Genomic DNA, 12131 nt, shown 5'->3' with positions numbered 1-12131 from the left:
TGCAATCCAGGAGATGCAGGATACGCGAGTTCAATCCCTGGGTCAGAAGATCCCCTGGAGGAGGGCAAGGTAACCCACTCCAGTATCCTTGCCTGGAGAATTCCATAGACTGAGGAACCTGGTGGGCTACTGTCCATGGTGTCTCAAAGAATCGGAAACAACTGAAGCGACTGAGCACACACGCATGCAAGTCATGTCTGACTCTTTTGTGATCCCATGGACTGTAGCCCACCAGTCTCCTCTGTCCATGGGATTTCCCAGAATACTGGAGTGGGTTGTGATTTCCTTCTCCAGGGGATCTTCCCAACCCAGGGATCAAACCTGAGTCTCCTGCATTGCAGGTGAATTCTTTACCTCTGAGCCACCAGGGAAGCTCTTCAGTAAATGATAGGTATTATCATTAATTCAATTAAATTGTGAGAGACTTTCTGCCTTAGGAGGAGCTGGTGGTCTGGCTTCACTAAGCCCAGTGGGACTGTGGATCCCAGTCTAGTCTGACCTGCTTTGAATACTCTGAGCTGTTCAGAAAGTCTCCAGCTTGAATTACATCTTTTAGCCACTAGGCAGCTCAGCAGAGATGCCGTCCCTGAGCAGAACTGGAAAGGAGGAGAAAAGATGCTGCAGGGCACGAGAAACTGAAACGAGAAACCGAAACTAGAAACTCTGATGCTGATTGGCCACTTGGAGGCAATCTGAAAGGGTTATAAAAAACCAGCCTGAGGACTGCTGCTCCCTTCTAGCAGCAGGCTCCATCCAGGCAGGAAGATTCTTTCTCTGCTCTCCTCCAAGGTAAACCCAGAAGCTATGAGGTGTGGGTGTCAAGCTGCCAACCTCTGCCAGGCTGCCTGCCTGGGAGCCTCATTCCATAAGAGCTAGAATGCCCATTCCTCAGGGAGGCTGCACTCCTGAGTGCCTTGGACCAAGACTGGTCTGAAGGGATGGGTTTTGGGCTTTTAGGGGCTTGGGTTGCAAAACGCAAAGAGTCATGAGATTTAGCTTATAGGTGCCATGTCAGTGGTCTGTGGCCTTAACCCTGTCACTTCATTCCTCTGGGCTTCAGTTCTGTAAAAATGAGGATCAAGCTACTTCACCTGCCCAAAGGACTGGATGATTTCTGAAACCCCCTTATTGTAGGATCTAATGTGATGGTGAGTTTATCTTTGAGGATAGATGAAGTGATTGGAAGCAGATGTTCAAAGTGTGGGTGTGGCATCAGTTAACTGTGGCTTTAAATCTTGACTCTGCTTCTTCCTACCCGGGTAGGCTCAGAAGTATCCCTTTTCTGAGCTTCAGTTTCCTTATTTATAACATGTGGTTGAGAACAATGGTACCTACTTCATGAGGTTGTTATAGGTATAATTAACCTTGTGCCATAAAGTGCTGAGTAAGTGCTCAGTCCAGGGGAAGTTTTGGGCGATTTCTTCTTGTTTGTTTTTATTTCAAGGAAAACGCATTGAGCGGACAAAGATCACATTAAAGGTAAACTGTGGTGGGGGCAGGGAACTGTGTTTCTATTTTGTGGTATAATGGAAAGAGCATAGGTTTTGGATTCTGACAGTCTTGAGTGTGTGTCTAGGCTGCAGGATTTGGGTGTGACCTTGGGCAAGTTCCTTTAGCCCTTTCTGCTTTCTGAAAAATGAAGTTAATCTGAGGCAGTGTTTGGTGCCTGTACATATTCAATGCATTGGAAGAATAAATCTATCAACAACCATTGTTTAGAAAATCCTGTGTGACAGGTACTGTCCTAAATGCTAGCGATCCAGTGGTGCACAGTTGCAAAACCCCACAGCCACCCCGTAAAATAGGCTCTATTAACACTCCCACTTTAGGGTTAAGGGAACTGAGGCTCAAAGAAGTCCCAGGTATCCTGCTTAAGGTCACACAGCCAGAAAAAGCCAATTACAAAAACCACAGTAAGGATACTAGCTGACTTCTGGTGAAGTACATGCCAGGCATAGTAGAAGAGGATTCTCTCCTGCAATTCTCAGGACCACTAGAGTGGCAGAAACATCAGCGCCTCTGGAGCAGCGAGGAAACGAAAAGCCTGCGGCTCCTGAGAGGGGGTCCTGGGCTCAGTTCAGAGCATCTAGCTGCTTTTTGTGGACTCGTCCTCGAATTGAAAGGGAATTACCACCGAACGGGCGTGGTTCCAGTAAGCGGACCTTCTCTTTCCTCTGCCCCTAACCCAGGTACGGTGACAAAGCCTTGAGCTGCGCCACCATGCGGCAGAAGGCAGTATCGCTCTTCCTGTGCTACCTGCTACTCTACACCTGCGGCTGCTGCGGGGAGGAAGGTAAGCATCTTGGGGCACCTAAGGATAAAGAAGCGGAGAGTTTCAGGATCCCTCGTTTAGAGGCCCAGGCATGCCTCTGAATGAGAGGAGCTATTCCAATGGACAGCGCGGGGCGGGGCGGTGGGGGAGAGGGTCCCTGTAGCCAGAGTCTCAGGTTCGAATCCCTGCTCGGTCCGTTCGTCCATTCTCTCGAAATGTATTCAAGCCAGTTCTGTGCCAGGCCCGGCAACCTGGGAAAAGCCGCTATTCTTCACTGAGGCTCTCCAAAATGGGAGGGTGGTGGTCCTACCTGTCCGGGTGGTCTGGAGCTTCAGGCACAGAATAGGGGACCGTGCTCCCCACTGGGCTTTGTCCATTCTCCTTCCAGACGGAAAAAGACGCTCAGAGGAAAACAGCGACTCGAGCTTCTGGGGCATGATGACCTACATGGCCGTCGGAGGCGGTAGGTCTGCAGGGTGGGGAGCCCGGGAAGATGCGGGCGGACCCTGCAGCCGGCGTCACTCAGCCACCGCCCTCCTCTTCCTCCAGGACTCATGGCCGCGGCACTGCCCGTGCTGGGCTTCGCGGGCACCGGCATCGCCGCCAACTCGGTGGCCGCCTCACTGATGAGCTGGTCGGCTGTGGCGAACGGAGGCGGAGTGCCGGCCGGGGGGCTGGTGGCCACGCTGCAGAGCCTGGGTGAGTCTGGGCAGGGCTCCTGGAGGAGGGAACATCCAGGCCAGGGGCTTCCTTTACTGTCCTGAGCCCTTTTCATAGCCTAACTAGGCTCGACACACCATGGGGAAACTGAGGCACCCACCTGGGGATTAAGGAATTGACAAATTCTCCCATATAGTTAATACCAGCGCCAGTATTCAAGCCCAGTCAGTAGGCCTTCTTGCTTTCAGCCTGTAATGCCAGAGGCCTCACTGATGCTCTGGCTAAGTCACAAGTCTCAATTTCCCCATTAACCAGGATAAGCATCCTCAGTTTAGCACTTTATGAATCTCACCCATCCCAGAAAATCAGAGTGGCAACGAACCGGGGAGAAGTGACCCAATTCAAGCTCATGCTCACCCTAGTCTTGTATTTCTTGAGCATCATGACAGGGATAGATGAAGCGCAGAGAATGTTGCTTTTGAAAAACGTGCTTCCACTTCTCTCTGTCTCCCCAGCCAGCCCTTTCTTTTCTTTTTCTTTTTCCCTCTCTCCCTCTCTCTGAGGCCTCCCACATCCTTCAGAAAAACCACCGCTGACAAACTGCCCCTCTGCCTTTACCTCCATCTTCCCTCAGTTCTGGATGACAAAAGCCCAAAGAAGCAGCCCAAGAGGACAGGGCCCTTCTCGGAGGGGGCAGCGGGGAGACACAGGCTAAGCCACACGCCCACCGGTGGGAGAGGAAGGGCGTGGGCAAGCCCAGCCGCAGTCCTGTGCCCTGAGATGGTAGTCCTGTCCCATGTCACAGGGCTGTGACAGGTTGTCCTGTCACACATGGCGGGGACGAGGTTGACATATCTCACTTGCAAACCACCAGCACCCACCGAGGCCTCCACCAAGGAGGCGGTTAGCATTACTAATAGCACAGCGTGTCCACTGCAGACATGAAGAGAATGCGCTCTTATTTTTGTCATTTTCATCTCGGATTTGAGATGGCAAGTTGGGAGGGTGGCGATGGGAGTCCCTTCGCAGGAGTCCTGACCCCTCTGTGCCTCTGTTCCTCTAGCTGGAAATAAAAAGCATACACTTGACCTGTTGTTTCCCGACATTTGGATTCCCGGGCCTGGTGCTTGGGCTCCAAGGGACCTGGCTGTCATTTGCATTACAGGCGCTAGCGGTGGCAGTGCCCTCATGGCCAAGATCGGGGCCTTTCTGGGCTATACTGTCCACAAGGAAGTCGAAAGCAGACAGAAAGAGAGAAAGGAGAAGAAGTAGCCAGCAGCTCCCTGGAAGCCCCTCCTTCCTCCCTGTCTTCCTTTTCCAGCTGCAGTCCAGAGCTTCCTCTGTCACACTTGGCAATGACCGAGGTAAAAAAAAACACACACAGAATAAACGTCTCTCAGAAAACACTCAGTCCTGCTGTGAGTCGTGGTTGCTATGAGAAGCCCAACAAGATCTGGCTCTGGTCTGCCTCATCCACACACCCCACCCCCATTTCCCTCCCCAGAGCCCATCACAGCTCCTGGAGCACGACCAGCTGGTTTTGCCTCTGAGCCTTGGTGTGTTCTGGTCTCTCGGCCTAGGACATCCTTCTGAAGCTCACAACCCACCTCAGACACACCTCGTCCTCCCAGACTCCTTCCTGACAGAGCCTTCCTGCTACCCCTGTCATAGCCTGAGCACCCAGGCTCCATTTCACAGGGTGCCTAGGGGAACAGATTCTGTTCTCATTACTCGAAGCTTCTAGCTACTTCCCTGATCTGGTAGAGATGGAGAGCCAGATATCCATTCCCCAAAGAAGCGCTAGAGGGGTCTCCCTCAGATAAGGCCAGACCTTTGTCGTGGGGAAACGGTTTAAGAGCAGCTTTTGGGGGAGTGGGGGTGGTCAGCAAGGCCTCCCTTCCTTTAGAGAGCTCTGGGGACAGGGTGGGGAGTTTGCAGCTGGAGCCCACACGCCTTCTGAGGGGGAAGGGGAGGCCCAGCCCTTGGGAGGATCTGAGGTTCGGGAGGCCTGTCCAGGGAACCAGAGTGCCAGAACCTCGGTGGGGGTGGGGGAGAAGGGCAAAGAGGCCCCGGAAACCACTCTTCAGTAAAGTTCGGGCTGGTTCTGGCACTAACGCAGAGGGAGACAGACTCGAGCTCTGGTTCCGGCCTGAGTGGGTGTGCCAGCCGCGATTCCAGACCAGCCTTCTAGAGAGATCCGCACCCCCTGGGAAGTGGCCATGTGTGAACCACAAATGCCGGCCACTAAAGGGCCCAGCCAGCTGTCCTCAGGCCTCCCCCACCCAGCCCCACTTCTAACCCAGAATTTCTCTTTCGATTACCAACGTGCAGAGGCGGCCAAGAGGCTGTAGCGTGCTCGCTCCTGTCTCCAGGTCCGACACCACCCTGCGGGTGGCAAACAGCCTCAGTTGGCTCGCCCCAGGGCCCCAGAGAAGCCGGGTTTGTGAAAGAGGGGGCACAGGTGCTGGAGGCCCCACCAGCACCTCAAACACTGTCTCCACAGTTTGTTCCAGGAGTAGAAGCTGAGCTGAGTCCCCTGCCCTGAGAGTCACCACAGGGCATCAGCTGAGGCCCGCCTCGGTGGACTTCTGCCCACGTCTCAGGCGTCACACTCTCCCAGGCGTGCTAATTGCACCTCAGTTTGTCCACAGAGTTGATATCCCAGAGACGGAAGTGTGTTCCCTCAGCCCCTTCACAGCAGGCACTGCATCTCACTCCTCTCGCCTCCCCAGTGCCTGGCATACAGCAGGTGCTCAATATATGTGGGTAGAATTGAACCTGAGGCCAATCTCCTTCCATCCACCTGTCCCTTCACCTCCCCCAACCTTCATGGGAGGCAGGGGCTGGACCACTTGTTCTTTTCCTGGGGAGCCCTTGATAATACCCGCTGTCACTGCCCTTTAATGCTGTGGTCAGGTAAACACAGGCCCCTGACTTTTGCTCAATATTCTCTAGCACGGGTGAGGCTGGGTTTTCCATGAAGCAGTGGAGCAGAGTGGTTGGGGGTGTCCCTCTGGAGCCCACAGTCCTGGGTTCAGAGCTGCCCTGCCCTCTCCTGCCATGCTTCGTGCCCTGCCTTCACTGCTCTGTGCTGCACTGCCCTTCCCTGTAAACCGAGAACAATAATAGCATCTGTGTGTTAGTTGCTCAGTCGTGTCTGACTCTTTGTGACCCCATGGACAGTAGCCCACCAGGCTTCTCTGTCCATGGGATTCTCCAGGCAAGAATACTGGAGTGGATTGCCGTTTCTTATGAGATTAGATGAAATCATGAACAGAGTTTAGCACGATGCCTGACAAATGTTAAACACTCAGTAAATGTCCGTTATTATTATGACTAGGGACTTGCATAAAGCAAAGAGGAAATAGCCAAATAAAACCAAGAATTAGATAATCTAACTTGGGAGCCTGGGTTTACTTTCTAGTGCTCACAGCCCTGGATCTTCTTTCTTCCTAAGGGGGGGCATCCTGCCCCCAGGGGCATACACCGTTCTTAGATATCATATTGCCCTGAACAGCATTTAAGGCCAGAGAGAGGTGAACGACTCTGGCCCCAGATTTCAGATCTGAGGCCTCAGCGGTTCTCAAGCTGAGTGACACTGGCAATGACCCGTCTTTAAGGTGATCCTCTGCCCATCACAGGATCCCTTTGGGTCAGTGCAGGATAACTCTTGACTTTCATTCCACAGCATTTACTGGGCACTCACTCTGTGTCTGGCACTGTGCCAAAAGTCAAGGACACCGCAGTGGAAGAGACCCAGTTCCTACCTACTTGGAGCCCCCTGCATACAAATTAGAAGCCCCTCAGAATATTCATGACCCCCCTTTCTCCTTCCCTGCCACCACCTCCTCACCACGATCTCCTTTCACCCATCCTGGCCCTTGTCAACTTTCACGGACCGCAATCATCTTGTCTATAAAGTAGGAGACACAATGATGAACGTAAACCCAGAATTCACTAGTGCAACAAATCAGGAGACGCTAATCACCTTTGGACTCCTCCTTGGCAATGGTCTTCAGAAAGACACAGCACCAAATCCTGGTCGAGCTCCAGAGTGGGGCACTCAGGCAGGTTACTTGCCTTCCTTGAGTCCCAGCTTCCTCATTTTTAAAACAAGGGGAGGTTGGACATCAGAGTCTCTGGGCACTTCCTGCTCTAAAACTGCTGAGCCTGAAGCACAAACTTCTGAATCCCCTGTCTGTCAGGTCCCAACCCTCTGAGGTTTTATTTTTGGAAGCGGCCAAAAGTCACCTTATGGTGCCAGCTCTGGTGACTAAGGTGGGTGATGGTGCTGAGAAATGCCTATTTGGTCACAAATAAGGGTGGCTAGAAACTAGCAGGGCTGTTCCTCACTCTGGGACCGCACCCTAAGACAAATCCAAAAATAGATCCCATCTGTGTGGCTGACTTGATGGAAAACAACGTTGAGGTCCTCTGACATCATCATTTCTCTCTGGACCTCGAGATCCTAGTCTATAAAACAGAGGAAGGGGAAAGCTGGACTCTCGTCTAGACCTAGAATGTCTTTCCAAAGTGCTCAAGTTAGAGGTGTCTTGCTCTTTGATAAAAATCCCTTTATCTAGGGATTTATTTTATTCTTTAAGGGGCCCCCTGGCCCCCAAGACCCTTGAAAGTCTACTCACTCCCTCTCCGGGCAGGCTTCCCACAATCCCATTGCGCTATGCACAAGTATGACCACCAGGTGGCAGTGCCGTCTCAGCCTGAAAGCCGCCTCAGCCTGACGCATCCTCCCGCAGCTCCACTGTGATGAACAGCTCTCCCTGGGGCCAGCCCCACCAAGGATGCTAGAGACCGAAATGATTCAGGCTCTGAGCCGGCTCTGCGGCAAGAGCTCCTGAAGCTCACAGGAGTGGTCAACCCTGAGGATGCCTGCAGGGCTGCCCTCTCCTCTCCTTCCAGGCCCTCGGTCCTGCAATGCTGGAATTTCCAAACTCCTGACCACAGCAATCAGAACACCCTGCGACCAGGTTTCACTTCCAGGCTCACAGCCTGTGCTCCCAGACCTGAGTCACGGGGGATTGAAAGGCAATGAGAGGAGCATTCCACACAGACCCTTCTTGTCTGGGCTGGAGATGGTGATGCCCGGAACAGGGCATCTCTGGACTCAGCCTTGAAGGGGACCTGGGCCAGGAGAGGGTTTGGGTCAGCAGTAGCTGGAGGGAGTAGAGGCAGAGAAGGCCTGTGGCTTCCTGTGAAGAACTGAAGAGCCACTTCCTTTAAGCGAGCTGGTTGTGGGGGATGGGCAGACTGTTAGGGAGCATGGACTTCCTGGCTCAGGGGGAGAGGAAGGCCCTAGGAAGACCCTATGAAGAGGCCCAGAGCAGCCTTCTGTTTCCTTTCCCTCTGCGGTTTCCATGAAACAGGACTGACAGGGAAGGTCACACCTTTTCCAGGTTCTGTGAAGCCACAGGGAGGTCAGATTAGGGGAGGCTCATTTGTACCAGATCAGTAAAGAAATGGGGTCTTGATGGCTCAAAGAAACAGGCCCAAAGGTACCTCCAGGTCTGTAGGAACCTAGGCTAGACATTTGCCCAAAGGGGCCCCCTACCCCCACCGACCTTCCAATGATAGCCTTCTTTACTCTGGGGTCTCCACTCAAATATCACCTACTCTGAGAAGCCCTCCTTGACGACACTTTAAAGGAGCCTCCTTTTTTCTTGCTACCACAGCAGTTCCCAAACTTATCTACAGCTGGAATTACCTGGAGGGATCAAAACATACTGATATGTGTCTTACCCACAAAAATTGTTATTTAACTAGTCTGGGGTGTACCCTGGGCTTTGGAAGTTAAAAAAAAAAAATCTCTGGATGATTTTTATGTGCAGACAGACAAGTGTGGGAACCACTGGGCTAGCATGTCATCCTGTTTTAATTTTCTGTATAAGGCCAGTAAAGAAATGGAGACTTGTACGTCGTTGGTGGTTCAGTGGTTAAGAATCTACCTGCTAATGCAGGGGACATTGGTTTGATTCCTGGTCTGGGAAGATTGCACATCCCTCAGGGCAACTGTGCTGCAACTACTGAGCCCGCATTTTACAGCCCGTGCTCCGCAACAAAAGAAGCCATTGCAATGAGGAACCTACAAATCGCAGCTAAAGAGTTGCCTCAGCTCACCACAATTAGATAAAGCCTGCATGCAACAACAAAGACTCCACACTGCCAAAAATAAATACAATTTTTAAAAATAAATTTTTAAAAAGAGAACATCTTTTTTTAAAAAATTAAAGAATGGAGCCTTGGTTGTTTCAAGAAGCAGACCCAAACACTCAGCGCCAAATTTAAGTCTAAGGAACCTCAGAACCTAGTCCCAAACACCCAGATCCAAGGTTTTACTTATATCACCTCATTTAATCCTTACCACAATCGCCTTAGATGTTATTAGGATCCTCATTTCACAGAAAAGAAATGAAGGTAGAGAGATATCAAGTCACTTCCCTGAGGTAAACAGCTGATAAGTGACAGGTCAGGACTTGAACACAGTCAGCATCACTAGGACAGTGCCTGGTCTCCAGAGGGGACTCTACAAGTAACTGCCCAAACAAGGAATTTAACTTTAATCTCCTTCTGCCTCAACCATCCAACCCCATTCAGCTGAGCAACCAGGCAGCCTGTAGGTCTATTTTCTAATTATTTCTTGAGTCTGTTCATCAGTCTCCACACACATGGCTCTCCTCTCAGCATCCCGGTCACTACCCTCAGGCCTAGAGGGCACCCACAAAGTCCTTCTAAGAGGTTACCCTGTGTCCACTCTTATTTATTCTCCACACAGGGCCAAGAAGATCTGAAAACAAAGGAGATCGAGTGACACTCCCCCCCAAAACCCAACCAGTAGCTGCCCATCACACTTAGAATAAAGTTCTACTTCTTTATTTTGGCCCTTGAGGTCTTTAATAATCTGCTCCCCCAAATCTCCAGAGTCTTATCTCACTGTGTTTCCCCTCCCCCAACTCTTTTCCAGCCATACTGGCCTCTTTTCCCTTCCCAGAACCCTGCAAGAGCCTGCCAAGTTCAATGCCTTTCCACAAGCCCTTTCCTCTGCTTGGAACACTTTTGTTGCTTCAGGAGTCAGCTGGAAGGTAACTTCTCCAGAGACTCGAGCCCCCAATCTAAATCCAACACTCCTTTATTCCGGCAGCCGGTTCCTTATGTTCCTAGAATAGATCACGGTTGTAATAAAAGCATGATGGGTGTAAACATGTGTTACTGTCAGACTTGCTCACTAGACTTGAGCGTTCTGAGATACAAGCACAGGGCTCATCGATGTTTATCACCAGTACCCAGCTCAGCGCCTGGCACCCAAGAGATGCCCCGAAGCTTTGGCTGAGCGGACAGTTAAGATGGACAGCTGGATGCACAGACCGATGAATGGGTGGATGAGTGACTGAGTGAATAAATTCATTTTAAAACTTAGAAAATGATTCACCTGCCTGTATATTTCTCAGGGTAGCTACAGCTACGTGCGCGACTTACAAGGGACTTATTTTCACCCTTCGACAAGCCCCACCCACTGGCCCTCCGAGGCTTTTCCCAGGCCCGGCCACGGGGCGGGACTTCCAGGGCCGGATGAGTGGCGTCACGAGGCGTGCCCGGAGTCGGCCTCTGCCTCCTGGTGGGCGGGCGCCCGCGCCGCGGCTCTCACCGCCACTGCCGTCGGCGTGGAAGCCGTGGGAGCTGAGCCGAGGGGCCTCGGCGAGGTGTCGGCGTGGACCTCGGCGGCGCCGTCTGCAGCTGCGCCGGCCTGGCTCGTCGGGGTACCCTGGGGCACGTTCACGTAGCGCTGAGCCTTTGGCCAGGCTCTCGCCCTTCTGCCGGAGATGGGACCGCGCAGGGGGCCCGCGCTGCGGCTGGACCGCTCCCCGCAGAGGGCGGGGCAGAGAGCTGGTGACCAGACCTCTACACGCGCTCGCCGAAGCGCCACTATTTCGGGCCTCTGACCTCAGCGAGGAAAGTCCCAGAAACACAGCCCCACACGCTACCCCGCCACCCCCAACTCTTCATCTCTTCCCCAAACCCCCACCCCAAACTCAGACCCCAAAGAGCTGGACGAGGATTGCACTGGATTCCTATTGCCTCCGTCAGACTCCACGTCCGCCCTGTAAGGCGGGAGATGCTGTCCCCATTTTACAGACGCATGAGCTGGGGTTTCTGGTTGGATGCTCTTTATCTAAGGGCGCACAAATGAGATAGTGGCCAAGCCAGGGTAGACTTGAAAGCCCAGCCTCTTTCTTCTACCTCTCAGCTTGGTGCCTCTTGTCTACTGACCCTGTAACCGAAAGCATCATGAGGTCCTGAGGGTCCACGGCTCCTGGATCCAGCTGGATCCCACCCACACTGGGGCCTCAGCAGCCGGCTAAGAGCTGACGGTATGCCAGGAGTCGCCCCTTCCTTCTGTACTTGGTCACTCCCCAAAACCACAGAGGGACCTAGACTAAAATTAGGCAGTGACCAAGGAGCATTCTGGTAGCCATCAAGTCCCTGAAACTAGACTGGGCCAGTTATTTCCTGCATGACCTTCAGTGGTTTCCTTTCCTGGAGCCTCTGTTTGTCATTTGTAAAGGGGCAATATTATCCCTCCCCCGGGTCTTTGTGAGTCGCTCTTCAGGAAAACTGCTCTTCTCTCTCCCAGGTCTCAATACTACTACAGATAATAATGTCTAAATCCTCGATAATTAAAACACCCTTGAACCCTCTCAGAGAGCATGGCCTCCTCTTCAGGGTCCCTGTGATGGCAGAACGCCAGCATAAGCTGCATATAACCTGGTCCTTGATGGAAGTCACAGACCCTGGGTGGGGCAGGCAGCAGGGGAGGGGAGGGGGCATAGCTTCCCCAGCTTCAGCCCCTCTTGGCCTCCATCTCTGCTGAGGAACTGGCTCTCTCATCACTTTGGCTCCCTCTCGGCTCTGTGGTCTTTGCAGAGCTGTTCCCCAGGGGAACCCTGCCTCTCCTGCCTCCTCCTGTTATCCTCTCTCTCTTCTCCTCCCTCCCCCCACAGTTATTTATCCATGCCTACTCTGTGCATCCGTCACTGAATAAGCTCAGTGCCAGTCCTTGCAAAGGAGGAGACTGACAAGGAAACTGAGTTATAATTCATTCACCCATCCCCAGTCCTATTGCCCTCCCTGGTTCTGCCCTCAGCGGTGCAGTCTGCTCTCTACTCGGCAGCTTAAGCCATCCTGA

The 12131-nt window shown here is 52.6% G+C and overlaps 1 protein-coding gene across 2 annotated transcripts; it reads left to right on the top strand.

Annotated features, from left to right (window-relative positions):
- The first annotated feature begins 682 nt into the window (after nucleotides 1-682).
- On the top strand, nucleotides 683-4342 carry IFI6 (interferon alpha inducible protein 6). 2 transcript variants are annotated; one of them, XM_055397676.2, is made up of 6 exons: nucleotides 706-789; nucleotides 1445-1479; nucleotides 2190-2293; nucleotides 2661-2735; nucleotides 2822-2971; nucleotides 4098-4342. In XM_055397676.2, exons 3-6 carry the CDS (start codon nucleotides 2221-2223, stop codon nucleotides 4202-4204), a joined length of 405 nt encoding a protein of 134 aa, XP_055253651.1. In that variant the 5' UTR covers nucleotides 706-789; nucleotides 1445-1479; nucleotides 2190-2220; the 3' UTR covers nucleotides 4205-4342. The 2 variants fall into 2 exon arrangements, with proteins under 2 accessions (XP_055253650.1, XP_055253651.1); XM_055397675.2 differs by lacking the exon at nucleotides 1445-1479 and having other exon boundaries at nucleotides 683-789.
- Nucleotides 4343-12131: the final 7789 nt, after the last annotated feature.

This window comes from Moschus berezovskii, chromosome 2 (assembly GCF_049115385.1).
Source record: "Moschus berezovskii isolate FMDL1 chromosome 2, NW_MosBer_1.0, whole genome shotgun sequence".
Classification (NCBI taxonomy): domain Eukaryota; kingdom Metazoa; phylum Chordata; class Mammalia; order Artiodactyla; family Moschidae; genus Moschus; species Moschus berezovskii.
The sequence above is the reverse complement of the archived record's forward strand: the minus strand, read 5'-3'. Positions and strand labels throughout refer to the sequence as shown.

Coding starts and splice junctions, on each gene's coding strand:
- IFI6 (XM_055397675.2), top strand. CDS start 2,221: ATGCGGCAGAAGGCAGTATCGCTCTTCCTGTGCTACCTGCTACTCTAC. Junction 2,294..2,660: donor CGGCTGCTGCGGGGAGGAAG/GTAAGCATCTTG, acceptor TTCTCCTTCCAG/ACGGAAAAAGACGCTCAGAG. Junction 2,972..4,097: donor GGCCACGCTGCAGAGCCTGG/GTGAGTCTGGGC, acceptor TTTGCATTACAG/GCGCTAGCGGTGGCAGTGCC.